Source organism: Aulonocara stuartgranti, assembly GCF_965226115.1.
Source record: "Aulonocara stuartgranti genome assembly, chromosome: 19".
In the NCBI taxonomy this organism is placed as follows: Eukaryota; Metazoa; Chordata; class Actinopteri; order Cichliformes; family Cichlidae; genus Aulonocara; species Aulonocara stuartgranti.
The window spans coordinates 5,187,861-5,206,988 of record NC_138955.1 but is presented as its reverse complement, the minus strand read 5'-3'; the positions used below and the strand labels follow the sequence as shown (position 1 = coordinate 5,206,988).

At 41.2% G+C, this 19,128-nt stretch overlaps 1 protein-coding gene across 6 annotated transcripts; it reads left to right on the top strand.

Annotated features, from left to right (window-relative positions):
• The first annotated feature begins 575 nt into the window (after positions 1–575).
• Positions 576–19,081, top strand: LOC309695921 (sorting nexin-14-like). Of its 6 annotated transcripts, none has more exons than XM_082516930.1 (30): positions 576–1,131; positions 1,314–1,484; positions 1,590–1,710; positions 1,906–1,979; positions 2,349–2,427; positions 2,526–2,569; positions 2,655–2,742; positions 2,825–2,909; positions 2,988–3,144; positions 3,284–3,359; positions 3,578–3,622; positions 4,475–4,555; positions 4,781–4,895; positions 5,086–5,241; positions 5,361–5,485; positions 6,096–6,154; positions 7,373–7,519; positions 8,189–8,321; positions 9,266–9,452; positions 9,586–9,669; positions 9,949–10,049; positions 11,668–11,779; positions 11,993–12,033; positions 12,185–12,304; positions 14,337–14,460; positions 16,093–16,257; positions 16,985–17,080; positions 17,209–17,300; positions 17,626–17,682; positions 18,817–19,081. In XM_082516930.1, the coding sequence occupies exons 2-30, from the start codon at positions 1,348–1,350 to the stop codon at positions 18,853–18,855; spliced, it is 2,940 nt and encodes a 979-aa protein (XP_082373056.1). In that variant the 5' UTR covers positions 576–1,131; positions 1,314–1,347; the 3' UTR covers positions 18,856–19,081. The 6 variants fall into 6 exon arrangements, with proteins under 6 accessions (XP_082373056.1, XP_082373055.1, XP_082373060.1 ...); XM_082516929.1 differs by having other exon boundaries at positions 18,814–19,081; XM_082516934.1 differs by lacking the exon at positions 7,373–7,519 and adding an exon at positions 6,581–6,607.
• Positions 19,082–19,128: the final 47 nt, after the last annotated feature.

The window sequence follows — 19,128 nt, the reverse complement described above, 5'->3', positions numbered from 1 at the left end:
TTAACTGGAGGCAGTCGATCATTTTGGATTTTGGTATTTTAAATTTCATGTAAAAAGATTTGCATTAAAGTTTCATGTTAAAATGCAAGATTTTGAATAAATATTTTCCTAAACGGGTTGACGAGCGCAGTGGGGGTGTGTAATAGACAAGATCTAATATGCTACAGTTTATGTATCTTTTTCATCTTTATATATATATATATATATATATGTATGTTTTGTGTGTGTATAATAGTGTATATGATTTATAAGGCTTATATTATTAGATTCATAGGACAGGCATACATGCACAGTATTGGTGCCTTTGAATAAATTAAACAGTATTTATTGCATTGAGTCGTCAAATGTAACAATACTGCGTTAGTATAGTTACTATTACAGTAATCTACAGCCTGATGTTAAAAGCTCTAAACGCCTTTGTGTCAGTTAACTGAAAGTAGGTCATCGCGAGTGATGGAGCTACTGTAGGAGGGCTATTTGCCGGTTAACCCAATTTAAGTCCACGTTAAAAAACGCAATTTCCCATGTTCCCTTGTGCAGTTTCTTCGATCAAAGTACGACTGTAAGCTGTTTACCACGCACACAAATCAATGGTGCTTCGCTTCGAGTCCGTTAAATGTGACAATAATATAAATAATGGCCGCTCCAGTGAGCACTACTCCGCTCCGGGACTCGTCTCCTTGATCCGGGCACCTTGGCGTGGGTTTCATTTCAAGGGGAATATGTGGGGGACACGTCCGTTACCTCAGAGCTAAACTACAGGAGCCAGTAGCAGCTACTGCTGCTGGGAGCGCAGCGGAGGTGACATCACACGTCTCCAGCGCTGACAACCGAGGCACCAACCACCGCCGCTGCTGCTGCTCCTCAATGGACAGCTATGCCCGTGACAGGACCGCGGCCATTAACCAAAACGGCAACCTATCAGAGTTTTAGGACGGTCCACGCACGAATGATGCTGTGTAACTGCCACTAATCCTGCTGTGGCTCACAGCTGTGCGCGGCTCTGCTCTCTGCGCTCATCCTGCACACAGGCAACCTGCTTATGTATTTATTTTGTTTTTGCAAATTCATTATGGTGTCGCGCCTGAACTACAGTGAAAAATGGCCCATATCGTCCGCCGTACACTTACAGTAAGTGCTTGAGTCGATATGTTAAAATCAGTGCAACCTGATACGTATGTTAAGCGGAATAGATAGATTTAAAAAAAATAAAATACTGTGACTTTGAGTAAGGAGCTCTTGCTTCCTGCTACACGCCCTTATTTATTTGTAGCCTGCAGCCACTTCGTAATGTGACCTTTATTTATTTACAGTAATATGCAGTAGGCTGGATGCTGACAGACAAAGATGGGATGCATCCGGGCTTATCTGCAGAAATTAAGACGCAGGGTAAAGGTGGACCGGCTCAGAGAGCTTGGTCGACAATATCCAGTGTTCTGCTTCCTTCTGCTGGTCCTGCTTCTCTCCACTGTGCTTTTGAACAGGTAACTAGTTCACTCTACATAGGCAAACCTGCAGCCCACTCAATTTCACTTCATAGCTTACCATGTTTTTATTCATTTATACCTCACACCTCCTTTTTACTACAGATATATTCACATTATAATGGTGTTTTGGTCGTTCCTGGCTGGAGTCGTCACTTTCTACTGCTCCCTGGGGCCTGAGTCTCTGCTGCCTAACATCTTAGTCTCCATTAAACCAAGAATCAAGGTCTGTTAGAATTTAACTGAACAAATTAGGAGGATACAGCCTCCACACTCTGAGTGCCACAACTGATAGAAATATATGTAATGTCTATCACTTGTTGGAAGCATGCCATTGCTTACTTATACATTGATGATGATGAATAAAAAGGCACAAAAGCAGCAGCAGTTCATAATCTTTGCTGTTGACTTTATCTTGTAGTCGTACCAGCAGGAGCTGTTTCCGCTGGGCCACAGCTGTGCTGTTTGTGGAAAAATCAAGTGCAAAAGGCACAGGTGAGTGACGTGGTTATGCTGTTGTGCAACGGTCGTAGACTGGACAGAAGCTGACTTGTGTTTTATTGAAACCTTATAACTATTTCAGCAGCAGTTATATATTTAGCATAATAAATGCTTAATGCCTGATGTTGTTTACAGATTATCTGTGACCAAGTCCATATCACTGTGTTACTACGTATGCTATACATATATATATATAACCTCATTACTGGGTTGACAACAATAAGTTACCTACTTATTAGGTCATGGGAGATTTAGCAATGCCATCTAGTGGCCAGACTGGATTCTTCTGTCTTCCTCTGCTGATGATACTCAATTTTTTCCATTTCATTCTTTTTTAAAAAAAAATTTCGTTCATATTTATAGACCGACTCTGTTACTGGAAAACTATCAGCCATGGCTTGACCTGAAAATTCCTTCTAAAGTGGATGCCTCACTCTCAGAGGTAATAGACATATTTGTTACACACGTCATTATTCTTAAATAAACATTAAATTAATCTATCAAATTATGGCACAATAAAATCTATTGTTTTTATTTTAGATTCTAGAGCTTGTTCTGGAAAATTTTGTATATCCTTGGTATAGGTAAGAGTTTCTTGTATCCTTCCTCCGAAGTTCAAACTGTGTTGTGTCCTGTGAAGTGAGGGGACAGATTTCTTTTTCCTTTCAGAGACATCACAGACGACGAGGCGTTTGTCGACGAGCTGAGAGTGACCTTGCGTTTCTTTGCAGCCGTGCTGGTTCGTCGGACTCAGAAGGTGAAACTTAGACTCTATAAAGACAAAAAACTTTTTAAACTGGTCTTCATCATTTTTAAATAAACTTGTCTCTCTCTCTTAGGTGGATGTGGCATCTCTCATCACAAAAAAGCTCCTTAAAGTTTCCATGAAGCACATTGAAATTATTAGCAAAGCAAGGCAGAAGGGTATGGCAGATATAATCACACAGAGCAGTTTGTTTTTTATTTCTTTTATCATAAAAATGTTTTTTGGTTTCTTTTCAGTAAAAAATATTGAGTATCTTCAACAAGCTGCCCTGGAGGAATATGGTCCTGATCTCCACGTGGCTCTTCGCAGTCGCAGAGATGAACTTCTCTACCTCAGGAAGCTGACTGAGATACTGTTCCCTTACATCCTGCCGCCCAAGGCCACAGACTGCAGGTAACTGACTGCTCTGGAAGTAAAGCCCATGCACTGCAACCATAAATTTATCCAATTAAGTCACAACAGGAATGCACAGCATGATTCTTTATTGCTTCATTCTCTTACTTCCTGCTTCTGTATCTCGTCATTCTCTCAGATCTCTTACACTCCTGATAAGAGAGGTTTTGGCTGGTTCTGTCTTCCTTCCTTCGATGGACTACTTGGCTGATCCTGTGAGTGTAGAATAGAAATCCAAAGCTGTTTTTTCCCTTGAACGTGTCTTTGTCTTTGCCAGTCTAACAGGATATTTCTTTTATAGTCCTTTAACCAGTGCTAATGTGCAGTATTATGAGAATGCAAATAAAAGACAAATCAAAACATTACTTACAGCGCTACACTTGAGTTTGAAACTTACTGACTGCTTTTTTGTGTGGTTTTTTTTTTAATTCAGGACACAGCGAATCATTTAATTTTGATATTCATTGACAACTCACCTGTAAGTATATACTGGACTGTAACTGGCTGTCATTTACACTCACCAGTCACTCTGTTTGGTTCACCTTTCTAGTAACAAGTCAGGTCGATCTTTTGCTTTCTGAACTCAAATTTTTGTGGCATAAAGCAGGTTTGTTGGCTGGGTTATTAAAGATGGACATGGTCAGCAGCAGTACTCAGTGTGTGTCAAGAAAATATCCCCACACCATTACACCAGCACCACCTGTCTGAGTTATTGGTATAAGGCAGGATGCATCCATGCTTTCATGCTCTTTACATTAAATTCTGACCCTTCCCTTTAAGTGTCGCAGCAGAAATTCAGACTCAGACCAGATAATGTCTTTTGTATCTCCTGTTGTCCAATTTTGGTGAATCTTTGTGTGGTCCTCTGTTGCTGTAGCCCATCTGATTCAGTGTTCAACATGTTGTGCATTCAGAGATGCTGTTTTGGATACCCTGGTTATAATGAGTGGTTATTTGAGTTACTGTCGCCCTCCTATCCTGTCTGCTCAAAGCAGCCAGAAGTCTGGCCACTGTCTTCTGACCTGTGACGTCCACAAGGCATTTTCATGTAGAGAACTGCTGCTCATGGGATATTTTCTCTTTTTCAGACCATTTTCTTGAGATGGATGTGTGGAGTAAATCCCAGTAGATCAGCAGTTTCTGAAATACTCAGCCCAGCCTGTATTAGCACTAGCAACCATGCCACATAGAAATCCACTTAAATCTCCTTTCTTCTCCGTTCTGATTCTTCTTCCGAACTGGCATAGGCATACCTAACAGAATGAAGGGTGAGTGTATCTTCTGTGAATTTTAAACGTGTATTTAATTTTTCCCGACTTGTTCACTCCAGCCTGAAGAAGCCACAGAGCCCACTTCAACACTGGTTCCTTTCCTACAAAAGTACTCTGATACTCGCAGCAAAAAGCCCTCAGTAAGTGTTTGCTTTCATCTAGGAGAGTGAAGTAATTCATTAAAAACCTACAAAAATTCAACTGCAAGCCGTCTTTGAAACAAAAGCCATCTGGCATTAAGCAAAAACCTAGTGACAATGTGTAGCTGGTATATGGGACAGCGTAAGCCTAATAGAAGCAGGAGGAATATAGCAGGCAATGCTTTATAGAGTATATTAATCCATTTTTTCCTGCCTTTGTATCAGGTGCTAAAGCTGGAGTTGAAGGAAATTCGAGAACAGCAAGACCTTCTCTTTCGCTTTATGAACTTCCTAAAGCAAGAAGGCGCTGTCCATGTCCTCCAATTCTGTCTCGCAGTTGGCAAGTATTCAGTTTTTTCTCTAAATTGTTAGTAGTTGTTAATCGTTGTTGTTACCTTAATTACTCAGTTCTGTCAGTCAACAGCTTTTCATCACCCCATCTGAAATTATCAGGAAAAATTACCACTCATGGGTGGCAGAGTTAACCTATCACTGTGACGTATTGATGTCTGACTCTCTTAACTTCTCAGAGGAGTTCAACGACAGGATTCTGTGCCCTGAGCTGTTGGATTCAGAGAAGATGATGCTCCATAAGGAAGTGAAGAAGATCTACGAGACCTATTGCTTGGACGAGAGTGTTGACAAAATCCGCTTTGACCCCTTTATAGTGGAAGAAATACGCAACAGTATGTGACAGGAGTCATTATCGAAGTTAAAGTGTCTTAAACATCCTAGGTGTGCCTTAATGAGTATGCATGCTGTGTAGTATGCTAACTCGCTTGTGTGTTTTTGTTGAACGTCCTAGTTGCTGAGGGTCCTTATGGGGAGGTGGTGAAACTGCAGACCATGAGGTGCTTGTTTGAAGCCTACGAGCACGTCCTCTCTCTTCTGGAGAATGTTTTCACCCCCATGTTCTGCCACAGTGATGAGGTTAGCACCCACACCTCAATAGAAACCACTAAGCCTATTGTCACCCAGCTTGATTTCCAGATTTAAGCATTTTCCTGTCTAAATTATGGGTCTTTAAGTTGAGACTGAATGATCATTCCTTAAATTTAGTATTTTTATTGTCTCAGATGTACCAAAACTATATCTGTAAAATGCTTAAACTCAAACTCAACTGGAATTTGTTGACTCAGACCCATTTTTCCATCCCCCCAGCTACCAACCGCTATCGGCCCTGTCATCAATATCAGACGCGCAACCGGCCAATGAGCCGGCGCTGGCATTATGCCAAACTGCCAAGCTGAATTTCACCCCTCAGAAGCAATTTCATTGAATTCAGCTGGGTGGACCAGAGCTCAGCCATTGTTCAGAGCAGGCCATAGCCCTGTGTGAATAGTGTCTGGATAACAATGCGAGGTTATTTTCTACTTAGTTGCCACCCCTGTTCTTGCTCCCAAATAAACTGGGCATCAGTGGTTATTATTGTTTAGGCATTAAGATGTCAATAGATATGGCATGTTCCTTGAGTTTAGCTTGCATACTGTACCAGATTTTCCATATGTGTTGTTTGATTCCCGTGACCTTTTTTCCACAGTACTTTCGGCAGCTTCTCAGAGGGGCCGAGTCCCCTGCCAGAAATTCCAAAATGAGCAGGTAGGTTTCACTTTATGTTTGTGTGTAACAGCATAAAAGTTTAGCATAATGATGCACAGGTGGACTTTCAGAAAATATAGAAACAGAAAACAGCGCAAACACAAATTCACTGTTAACTAAGATTTTAGACACACAGTAAATTTCTGTGTTTTCTTCCACGTCCAGTTTTCCTGGTTTCCCTATTAAACGTACATAAATCCCTGTCCCTGGATATGCTATGAGCCAGCTGTGTCACACATAAACATAACTGTAACCAAGCTGTATATAAGCAACCCATTTTCTTGTAATGCAAGTTATATTAGACCACTGCAGTATAGCTGTAACTGAGCTGAAGCCATGGATCGACTGTCATGTTTTCTATCGCGGGGTGTGGTGTGTACGTGGCCACGCGGCCCAGCCACTAACTCCTTGTGCATATTGTTCCAGAAATAGCGTCAGTTTGGATGACATTCGGTGAGTACAAGTCGTCAGTGTGCTGATCAGAACAGTGGCTGGCTGAGTAGTGCTGCACGCAAGGTTCCAAAAGACACTTCATACTTAAGATTAAAGATGTGCTGCCTTTTTTTTTTTAACAGAATCACTGTGCCCTGCCTGGGCCCGAGCCGTCAAGGAGGGCTTCAGTTTCATAAGCACTAGCTGATACTGCGATAATGATATATAATCTTTTAGCACTCATCTCATTTCACCCCTAAATACATGTTTTATTTGGTGAGTGTGCTGTAGCTGCAAAAAGAGAGAACACTGAGTAAACTGACCTTTATGAGCTAATCATAGCATGTGTCACCAGTAAGCCTATGAGCAGATAAAGCTAATAAAAGCATTATATCCAAAATGAGAGAATTAAAATGAAGGAAAACTCATTTTCTGTTTCATTTCCAACACCTGAAAGCAAACTTGTTATAAAGGCAGTTTCCAAAGCAGCATAAATTACGCCACTCAAAATGATAGCTGGGATAGCATATAATTGCTTTCGCAGCCCACAATCACATGTGACCAGTTTCGAGGCTAACCTTCCTCCATACCTGCGATTAAGAAACCTTCTCCACCTCTGCCCGTTTGTCTGCCCATTACGCCCATCTGTGTATTTCCACCATCGTGCCTGTGTCTGTGACCGTATGTCCACTCTGATTCTGTGACCACCATACTGCCTGCCCTGGTATGATCCACGATCCGCTCCCTCCTCTTGCCCGTGGGGATGTGACCCTGTTCTGCTTATAGCTCCTGGGACTGGAGCCCCGAGTCCCCGTCCTCACTGTTCACCGCCTCTGGCAGCTCTTCACCTGCATCTTGTAACTCCCTCCATGCCCAGTCCACGTTCACAAACTTCCCATATGGCTCGCTATCCCACCGCCACTCATCACCCAAGTAAGTCAGGGTCCATCTGTCTGTCACAGGTCGCTCAGTGTGATGTCATGCTATCCAGTTTCACACCCATGTGACCCCAGTCCCAGCCGGACGCCTGCATGGTGGGGTCTATGCACGGGATCCTGTTTTAATTTGTCGTTTTGTTTCCTCCAGTCTTGTTTTTGACACCGCAGCCACTTTTTCTGTGCTCGGCTTCTTGTGTAGTAGGCGTATCTCTGTGCGTCATGTGGTGATTTTTATTTTACGTGAGCAAACCGGCACTCACACAGAGCAACTGTGATGTTGTGTGCTTTTTATCGGTTGTCAGGTAACTGATCATCATCAGCATTTTTTACACCCTGAAAATATCCCCTCCAAGCTTCACATCTGTTCATCACTGCTCAGTGCTTTGTTGTGTGTGTGTGTGTGTGTGTGTTTTTTGTGGCTCTGCAGCGCTTTACCAATAACGCAGGCATTTTATTGTGTTGATTATTGTTGACTGTGAAGTTAAACGTTCTCATTGGTTTGGCTAGATTAGCTTTTACCTCCCATGATACAGATACAGTAAGCTGCTTCTTCTTCCCTACAGTCCCTGCTCTGTCACCTCTCTGAAGCTGCATGCGCTTTGCTGAAGCCAAGCGCATCTCCTCCTTTGCTCCGTGTTTAATAGCCTCCTTGTTTGAACTGCAGGAGTACGTCTAAGAGGGGCGAGTCCTTTGGGATTAGCCGCATTGGCAGTAAGATCAAAGGAGTGTTCAAGAGCACAACGATGGAAGGAGCCATGCTGCCATCCTATGGGCTGGTAGAGGGGGAGGATGATATGGTAAGGCACATCTAAAAGTGTCCTAAACATTCATTATAAGATGATGATAGTGTATAAAATAATGCTCACGTGGTGATAGTTGCTTTTTAGGGTTAAACTGCATGTCAAATTTAAAGCAGCGTGTCAAATTTATTAGAAGTAACTGCAAACAGAGTCTTCAAGTCATATTGAGGGTCTCCTGAAGTGATTCCCACATGGGGGCGCTGGTGAGTAAAGAAAACAAAGCCACAGAGTCTATTAATTCTACCTTATGGGCAAATCTTCAAGGTTTTCAGTGCAATTTGCAGACTCTGCCGAGTTTGACAAAGCTTGTTTTTTGCTGATCTCTTCAGGCATAATAAAATATCTGTCTATTTTTCCAATATTTAAATCCAACGTTTGGGTTCTGGCGTTTTCTGAGGTGGAGACCATGAATTTGCCTGTTTTACAGTAGATAGTGTTGATTTTAAAGAGCAAGAGTTTCCCTGTGAAACCACAAAGATGACCTGCGAAAATGACTAAATATCCACCTTAAATGAAAGAAATTTAAAAAAAAAAGAGTGTCAGATGAATGAAAATCCGCTAGTTTAAGAGCTTTTGTAAATTTATATTGATGTGACTTCAAACACAGTCTGTTACAGCACTTTACTGTCTTCACTCTGTTAATTCCTTGTTCGGCATTTATTGTAAAGGGATATCCTGTGTATACGTTGCACTTCCCTTACTTGTGGTCAGGTCTCAGTCACCTTTTTTTTGTTTAGTTGTCCCTGATCTTCGCATTTGCTGTTCAATTTAATAGTAATTTTGATAGGAGTAGATTATATGGTTAAGGTAAAAAAAAAAACATACACAAAGTCAGGCCTCTACCTTTGTGTGTTTTGCAGCATAAAAGTGGTCGTGTTGTTCATCTATCGTGTACTCTGCAAAGCCTTGACCTCAACCACTCTCACTTCCTTCTATTCAAGGTGGAGGAAGCCATGATGGTGCTGGAAGATGACCCCCCTATGGAGGCGGCCTCCACCCCGAGCACCCCGCGAAACCTCTCAGCCTGGAACATCACAATCCCGTACATTGATTTCTACGATGACGACGTAAAGAGGGAGCGCATTCCAGTGTTTTGTATTGATGTAGAGCGCAATGACCGGAAGGCAGGTGAGGCTGTGCGGACCTTCATTAAAGCGTACTTGTAAATAATCTGTAATACTATTAGGTAACCATTAACTAGTGTGACGAGCTGTTTTGGTTTGGGGTCATTAATTAAACCTTGTTGTTTTACTCTCTGCAGTCGGACATGAGACTGAGCACTGGTCTGTGTACAGGAGATATTTGGAGTTCTATGTCCTAGAGTCAAAGCTCACCGAGTTTCATGGTAGGTTTTCTACATAATGCTAATTTAGAGCAGCTGTGCACTGCTCTGTTTTTCATTCAAGGCCATCAGGAAGGAATTTTCCCATGAAAATGACGTCGTCGACTCCACAGAAAAATCCCAGATTATTACTTCCAAGTAAACTTACATTTTAGAAGCGAAGAACATTGAATGGGCCTGTTGCCTTATTTGGGGACTTGGAAACTACACGGCTGTTATGTTCCAGTTAAAGAGAGACACATTTTTAACACTTGTCTTTGTGAAATCTTACACCATTTGCAGGCTCATTTCCAGATGCGCAGCTGCCCTCAAAGAGAATAATTGGTCCCAAGAATTACGAATTTCTGACATCGAAGAGGGAGGAATTTCAGGAATATCTTCAGGTAGATATCTGCGCTTCTCTTGGCCTTTTCTTCTGAATTGCACTAGGCACGATACTCAGTCATGTGAAAAAGAAAGTTTTCAAAGGACTCCATGAAGTGCTGTGAAACATTGAGTACAGCCTTACTGCTTCCATAGAAATTATGATGCTAATAATAGTCCAATCAAATGCACTTGATGAAAGGATCATGCAAGTGTGACCATCTCTGATGTTGAAATGCAAATGCTTTTTTAATGAGGTAGCATTTAGATAGGTGTAATATATACTGTACCTAGGCAATATAACAGGTTTTGATCAGCTACAATAATCACTTTTAAAAGTTTCATGCTTTAAGTAATTACTGTGTAGCTACACTTTTAACATTTTGCTATATAATTTCTTTATATAATCGTACTATGATGATTGTAGTGTATGTATATATTTATGTCTACATGTACCCAACCCTAATAATCATAAACATAATATACAAAAATGTGCATCCTATTGTTAATTTTAATAGCAAAACCTGACATTTAGCACTATGCATTTAGTTTATGCATTTTCTGCAAAATATATATTGGAACCTGATGACTTTCTAGTATTAATTAAAAGAATATTCTCCTAATATAAGATGTTTGGAGTAAATATAGTAAAATTGATGAATATAACCTGGGGGCATCAAGTGTAATTTTAAAACGAACCTCAAATAAATAAAAAAAAAATACAGAAAATGTTTACTTCAACTTATTGCTGCTAGAGGTGATTCTAAAAGTTGCTGAATCATGGTTTGTACTGTGAAAACGTCTTCAAATAACTAAATAATAAAAACTAAGAAAATGACTTTGAGGGGAGGCGGTTGGTGAGAAGGTTACGAACAAATTAGCTTGAAATACGTACGCACACACACACACATTGTTGAAAGGTTTTTGGGTGTAGTTTTCTGTGTGTATGCGTTTATCAAGAATACTTCAAATTAGGTTTCAGAAAAAAAGAAACATTTAAAGTCATCTTAATCAGTCTTAGTCAGTGGTTGAGTCACTTCTTGTAAAGAGAGAAAAATATCTTTGTCGTTGCTTCATTTGGTGATTCTAAGAGCAGCTTTTCAAAAACACAGAGGAAAAAACTGAATAAAACACAATTCAGTCTCTGCAGTTGCTGCCAAGGTCCTTAAACACTTCAAGGAATAAAATTTGAGTCTTAACTGTTGAACATTTATAGAGAAAAATGACAAAACTCGGCAAGGAAAGATTTTTAAATGGTCCCCACCTGGAGGACCATCAGTACAGAATCACAAGAGACAACACAAAAAGCAGTAAAAGTGTTCACTGTGATGGATTAATTACCTTGAAATAAGTTTTTTCAAGGCACACCAAGAGGCTGCTTTGAAAGCTTGGGAATTAATTTAAAAAGTTGCAATGTTCTGTGGAAAGTAGTAAGCACTAATCCAAACTTGGTTGGGAGGCTTTATAAGAAGAAAAACCCACATAAAGCCCTTGAAAATCCACAGTCTGCTTTGTTCTAAAAACGAGTAAAGCACTTGTATCTGCTTACATTTGATCATACACAATAAATCTGCAGTCCTGTGATTGATTTTCAGCTACAGAACAAATCTGTGTTTTCATTATCTGTTTACTTTGCAGAAACTCCTGCAGCACCCAGAGCTGAGCAACAGCCAGCTACTGGCCGACTTCCTGTCTCCTCATAGCATGGAGTCTCAGTTCCTGGACAAGATGTTACCTGACGTGAACCTCGGTACAGTATGAGGCACATTCTCTCTGACCTGGCTGCAGAGAATGTGACAGACGCTTTGTTTAAACAAATGTGCAAAATAGATGATGTTTAAACAGCCTGTGGAAATGTTTGATCAGGCTGACCTTGGGTTGGATGAGAAGAGATGTGTCTGGAAAAGAGGCACAACGTGACAGAAGCATACATCACTGAGATAAGGTTTTTTATTTTTCACAGGTAAAATCATTAAGTCGGTCCCCAGCAAACTGATAAAAGAGGTGAGAAATGCATTTATTCTGGGACACAATATGTAGGATGTGCTTTGTGTCTCATCTTTCACAATACAGATGTTTTTAAATGTCAGCTTTGTGTTTTTGAAACCATAACTACCCAATATACATTTTGCACGTGTGCTTTTTTTTATGGCAGAAAGGGCAGCACCTGGAACCTTTCATCCAGTCCTTCTTCAATTCCTGTGAATCTCCCAAACCCAAACCCAGCCGACCTGAGCTCACTATCCTGAGTCCCACCTCAGAGAATGACAAAAAGGTTGGCAAGTGAGGCTTTATAGCTTTTTGACTGTCTGCATTGTTTAAAAGAGTAGCCTGAGGAGAATCCTGAGTACTGGTAGAGTCCTCCCTAAGGCTCAGTTGCAATTAATTGTTCCTGTTACAACTGTCTGATCAAAAGTCCACAAGGCAGCTGAGCTTTACAGATATACAGTGGGGAAATAATTAGATTATTAGAGCCTCTGCTGAATTGGTGAGTTTGCTCACTTACAAAGAAACAAATCAGTCTCTAATTATTATGGTAATTTCTTTTTAATGGAGCGAGACAGAAAATTGATCAAAAATCCAGAAAAAAACATAGTGCATAACAGTTATGAACTGATTTGCATGTCGTTGAGTGGAGAAAGTATTTGATCCCCTACAACCTAAACAGAATTTTGCCTCCCAGAGATTGGCTGCCTGCTCTTGTGGCACACAGATTAAAATCAATTGTCGAGACTTCTGATCTCAACTTATGTATATAAAGCACAAATGCCAACCGAATGGATTTCCATCACAATGGGCAAGACATAAAAAGGCTGTCAAAGGATGTCAAGGACAAGATTGTCAACTTGCATAAGGCTGAAATGAGCTACAAGACCATCAGCAGGAAGCTTGGTGGAAGGAAGTGGCAACTGCCAGTGCGATTGTTCAGAATAAAAATAAAAAGACCATCAATCACCCTCGGTCTGGAGCTCCATGAAAGATCTTGCCTCATTATGTGAGGATCATGAGAGTGGTGGTAGATCAGTCCCAACCTACATGGGAGGAGCTTGTTAATGAAGGCAGTAGGGACCACAGTCAACAAAAACAACATTGGTAGCACACTACGCCGTAATGGATTGAAATCTTGTAGTTCTTGCAAGGTCCCCCCACTCAAGAAGTTACAAGCCTGTCTTAAGTTTCCAGTGAACATTAAAATGATTCAGAAGAGTGTCGGGAGAAAGTGCTGTTGGAAGATAAAACCAAAATCAAGCTCTTTGGCATCAACTGTGTTTGGAGGAAGAGAAATGCTGAGTATGACCTAAAGCCTCCACCATATTCCCCACAGTCAAGCATGGAGTGTAAACATTATACTTTGGGGCTGTTTTCCTGCTAAGGGTACAGGATGTCTTCACCGCACTGAGAGTCCAATGAACATGGCCACGCTTGGACAAGAACCTGCTTCCCGCAACCTGAACACTGAAGATGGGTCGTCGTCATCTTCTAGCAACACAGTGACCCAAGACATACCAGCAAGGCGCCAAAAGAGCAGCTAAAGAAGAAGCACATTAGGGTCATGGAGTGGCTTAGCTGGTCTGTAGACTTTAGTCTTATAGAAAATCCATAGAGGGAGCTGAAGCTTTGAGTTGCCAAGCAGCAGCCAATAAAAGTGAAGGATTTAGAATTTCTGTAAAGATGAGTGGGCCAAAGTCCCTCCTGAGATGTGTGCAAACCTGGTGCCAACTACAAGCAACTTCTTACCCCTGTAGCAAACTTACAAATTGAGCAGGGGATTAAATAATCCCCTAAATAAAGTTTTTAAAGCAAAGACAGTGATTTTTATCGACTATTGATGGAACTGTTTATGCTGATATTTTGTTTCCTCTAGTGTTTATTAGATTCCTCTGTCTTGAATTAAAAGGAAGTTTAATGGGATTAAAATCAGCCAATGGTGATTCTAGTATTACAGACACAATAGAATAAAACATCAGCACATGCGCTATTTTTGCAACAAATTTTGTGAAGTAGCACTTCACAAAATTTAAATGAGGTCTGACATTGCCAAGAAAGGCCTCGGGCATTTAATCTGAGAACTTGCCAGTGGCTGAACTGATGAGATCATAACAGCTTTTTGCAAGTGGTGCTTAAACAAACACGTCCACTTAACTTAACATAAAATCTGAATATATTCCTAAAAGAATAGGGACGTTACATATTTACTTTGCCAGAGTTTTGTGAGTCACTCATAACTGGAAATGCTCTCAGATAGAGACAGTGGGTGTTTGAAAGAGCTTCAGTCTTAAAATCTGACGCAAGTGTCTCACCCCCAGCTCTTCAATGACCTCTTCAAAAACAATGCCAACCGATCAGAGATGACAGAGAAGAGACACAATCAGAACTACTTCATGGAAATGATCACCATTGAAGGGGTCTATGACTACTTGATGTATGTTGGTAAGTAGAGGTTTGGGGGTTTTTTTGCAGTCTGTTCTGCAGACACAATTTATGATGTTTCCTTTCCATGCTTAAACATAGGATGTGGATAGATTTGTACCGGGTTGAAATGTTATTGGAAAGTGTTTCAGAAAGGACTTGTTTTGCGAGGTAAAATACTAAAGTGAAATACTCCACATGTGCCATTTGTGGATCTGCTGTGAAACCACTTCTGGGTTGTGCCACAGCAGAGATACCCTCTCTCGGCGTCTCCCTGAAGGCACAGGGACATTTCCAAACCAGCTGAGAGACACAATATCCACCTCAACTACTTCCATTTGATGCAGAGAAGCAGCGTCTCTACTCTGACTCCCTCTTGAATGACTGAGCTCCTCTTCTTATCTCTCCTCGCTTCCTTCAGAGGAAGCCCATTTCCACTGCTTGTCTTATTCTTTCATCCGTCTTGGTCTGTGTAGCTGACAGACGCTAGAACCATGAAACATATGGCTGAAAGTGCATGCTGCTAAAAAAGAAATATTAGGTCAAATAATTGAAAAATGTCCACAGTGTTAAGTTTACACCAAATGAGAAACCATAAGGTCGGCAAATAGGGGATGAGGAAAGAGAGATTGTAAAACACACAGTTTACACTGATAGGGCATAACGATGACCACTGACAGGTGACGTCAATTACAGTGAGTGAACATTTTGTCCTGGAAGTCGATGTGTTAGAAGCAGGAAAAATGGGCAAGCGTAAGGATTTGAGAAAGTTTGACAAGGGCCAGAATGTGATGGCTAGACAGCTGGGTCGGAGCATCTCCAAAACTGCAGCTCGTGGTGTGTTCCTGGTCTGAATCGCTCAATACTCATCAAAAGCAGTGAAGGAAGGAACAGTAGTGAGTCAGCAACAGGGTCATGGCTCATTGGCTCATTGATGGGGAGCAAAGATGAACTACTGTAGCTGGAATTGCAGAAACAGTTACTGCTGGTTGTGATAGAAATGTGTAAGAACACGCAGAGTATTGCAGTTTGTTGTGTATGCATCTGCATAGCTGCAGACCAGTCAGGGAGCCCATGCTGACCCCTGTACAGTGCTGAAAGTGCCAACAATGGGCATGTGAGGATCAGAACTGGACCATGGAGTAAGAAGAAGACGGCGTGGTCTGACGAATTACATTTTCTGTCACATCACGTGTATGTGTGAAGCTTCTCTGGGGAACACCGGACACCAGGATGCACTATGGCAAGAAGGCAAGTATAAACTCGCAGAAGCAGTGTGGTGCTTTGGGCAGTGTTCTGCTGAGAGACCTTGGGTCCTGCCATTGCTGTGGATATTACTTTGACATGTGTGGAAACTGTATTCCCTGACGGCTGTGAAAAATGTATAGTATAGAAGTTTGAGGTGATGAATTGGCCTCTAAATTCCCCAGATGTAAGTCCAGTTGAGCATCTGTGGGATGTGCTCCAGTCCATGGAGGCTTCACCTCGCAGCTTATAGGACTTGTTGGTACGAGCGTCTATGCTTTGATTGTTTAAGTGCTGCGAGCAACACAATATCAGACAGATGGTCATAATGCTGTACCTGACTGGTGTATATTAAAAAGATAGGTCATGTAGGTGATCAGTGCTCTCTCTCTTCTTCTTGATTTTTAGGCAGAGTCGTCTTTCGTGTCCCTGATTGGTTGCACCACCTGCTAATGGGTGGCAGGATCCTGTTCAAGAACACACTGGAGGCCTACACAGATTATTATCTTCAGTACAAACTCAACCAAGTGGTCCAGGAGCACCGGCTAGTCTCGCTCATCACCCTGCTTAGAGGTACACGGCCAAGGAACCGAAGAGAGTCTGCGTGTTTGTGAGAATCTCGAACTTTAAACAAACAAACTAAGTGAGGTTGATAGGTTTGTAGCTTAAACCTATTCGCTGGAACGTTGAAGACAATGTAATTACACAGCAAAGCAAGACACGAGTAGGCAAAGTTCTTCATGTTTCTCGTGCACGGGAGAGAACCGGACAAACGCCGTTCCTTCGCTTGACCCCAGTTGCTCTCGTCCGCTCTCCCGTAACACTGCTCTTTTATTGAGGTTACATGAATATACATAGGTTCATTAACATATGACGTCTACATACAAAGAGTACCTTGCCTGTGCGTTGTGTGTGTGTGTGTGTGTGTGTGTGGGGGGGGGGGGGGGGGTCAGAGTGTGACCCCATAAATGACTTCCCTAAACCGGCTGGTCTGGAAGTCCAGCAGTTCATCTAAACAAAAGGCACGTAGACTAAAACAGATATAGATACGTTTATCCTGCCATAAAACAATAAGAGAAGGTATGCCCTCTCCCATGCTCCCAGAATGTGGGTGTGAATGCCAGAACACTCTGGAATGCACAAAAAGCCTTTGCAGACTATTAAGGATCACACATCCTATCACTACACAATCGATTATACACCTCTAAGCATATATGGTTAAATGTTTCTAAGCATAAATGACAATAAACAATACAATCTAACAGAGGTGAAATCATGCAGTGAATCTTTACCCTCATAGACTCAGTTTTCTGTGAAAGCAGCCCGCCTCGCCCCGCCCAAGACAAGCAGAGGAGAGCAAAGAAGACGTTCGAGGAGATGATGAGCTATATTCCAGGTATTTATTTAGTTCTTCCAAGTCGCCTTTTGTAATTTATGGACCACTTGTAGTCGGCATCTAAACCTACAAGACAAGTGGTGAGTTTTAAATTGCCGCCTGGGGGCTTGTCCTTGATTTATCTTCAGACTTTCTGGGGAAATGTATCGGAGAAGAGGCCAAGTATGAAGGAGTGCGTCTCCTCTTTGATGGACTACAGCAGCCAGTGCTCAACAAACAGGTACAAGGACAGACACGCGCAAACAGCGAGGACACACTCGCTGCTTTCTCAGAATGTTTGCACTTCGCTGATAGGAAACGTGATAGGACATGAAAAAAAAGCTGTGCTAGTATATGACAGATGGGTATATGAATGAAATTGACTTGGGGTACCTCTGAATGTAACATTCGCACCTTATAATAGGTACGCAATGTAACATGCAGTTTGCTGAAACACAGTTTCCTCTGCCGTTCTGCATATTGGTTGTGTTTCCATCTTTATTTAAACACGACTGACCTTAATGCTTCTCATCTTGTTCCTACCTTTTTTGCTTTGCCTTCCTCAGCTGACATATGTGCTGCTGGACATCGTCATTCAGGAACTTTTTCCAGAGCTAAACAAGGTAAACACATATAAATTTTTGTTCACCCACCCATCTATAGGCTCTTATCCTCCGCAGAATGGAGAGTGAATATATCCTGACACCCAAAAAACCCCAAATACCAAAAGATGAACAGAAAAATGAAAAAACATGCAGTCAATAACTATCAGCAATATCATTGTTAATCGTTGCATAAGTGAATGAATGAGACTGCATGATGATGTTCAATGTTAAATGAATACAAGATTAAATAACTGCATTTTTAGTGGAGAAATACACACATATCACTCGTTAATAAGTATGCCAAAGTCCTTTACCTGGATAGTCGTACAGTAATGCTTCTGCAATTGGAGTGAAGATTCGCACCAAAATCTCAAAAATTATGAGCATAATTCTGATGTTGAATTTGTTTTACCCCTATCCCCATATCTGGATTTATTTCTGTTCTTCTGCTTTTGAATATATATATATATAAAATGGTTTAATTGGATGCATTTAGGTTAGAGCAGAGGTTAGAGGGCAACAAAAGGCTTGAAACGTAAGAGGTACTAGAAAGGAACAGCTGGAGGAAAATTTAGCAACTAATGAGGTTATTTGGCAAGACCATTGGGCATAAAAAGAGCATTTAGAAGACGGAATTTCACCAGTCTGCAAAACATTGCCCCTACAAATTGTTGAATAATATCAGAATCATGTTCCTCAATATAAAACTTTGAAGGGTTTAAATATCTCATCATCTACAGTACATAATATCATCAACAGATCAGGGAATTGGGAAAAATCTCTGTGTGCAAGGGACAATGCTGAAAATCAATATAGCATCTTTGGACCCTCAGGTGGCAATGCTTTAAAAACAGGAAAGAATCTGTCATGCAAATCACAGCATGTGCTCAGGAACACTTCCAGAAATCACATGTTATCAGGCAAAGAAGAAGCCATAATAAACACTTTATGTTTTTTAAATTGTTCTTCTATATTTAATTAGGTGTGCTTTATGTGACTGCATTCCATTTTTATTCTTCCCAGTGTCCCAACTTTATGGAAATGTGATTGTACACAATCAAAGCTTTTTCACATTTTCTTTAAATCAAACACCAAACCACAGCAACACACATCTGCTTCTGAGTTAACCCTGCATTCTTGTGTTCTCAGCAGGTGCAGAAGGAGACGTCTGTGATGGCTCCATGGATGTAAAATAAACATGAGCCAACATGCTTGGCATGCCCGAGCTCATCTGACACTAGACTAAATCCAACGCATAGACCTTCATAACTGACATGTACAGTAACTGTATCTGGATACCTGCTCCCACAACAGGAGGAAAGGCAGATGGTTTCCCCTGGTGCATCTGTCATTAATTTGTAAAATAAATACATACATGAAGTATATACTAAATAAAAAGTCAGAATTTAACTGACAATTTCTTCTTTGTATTATTATTAGCAGTAGAAGCTAACAGTAAAAGAC

Excerpts from the sequence above, each read along its gene's own strand:
- LOC309695921 (XM_082516929.1), top strand. The coding sequence starts at position 1,348 with ATGGGATGCATCCGGGCTTATCTGCAGAAATTAAGACGCAGGGTAAAG. Across the intron at positions 4,556-4,780 it reads CTCGCAGCAAAAAGCCCTCA|GTGCTAAAGCTGGAGTTGAA; the intron begins GTAAGTGTTTGC and ends CCTTTGTATCAG. Across the intron at positions 12,305-14,336 it reads CCTCAGAGAATGACAAAAAG|CTCTTCAATGACCTCTTCAA; the intron begins GTTGGCAAGTGA and ends TCTCACCCCCAG.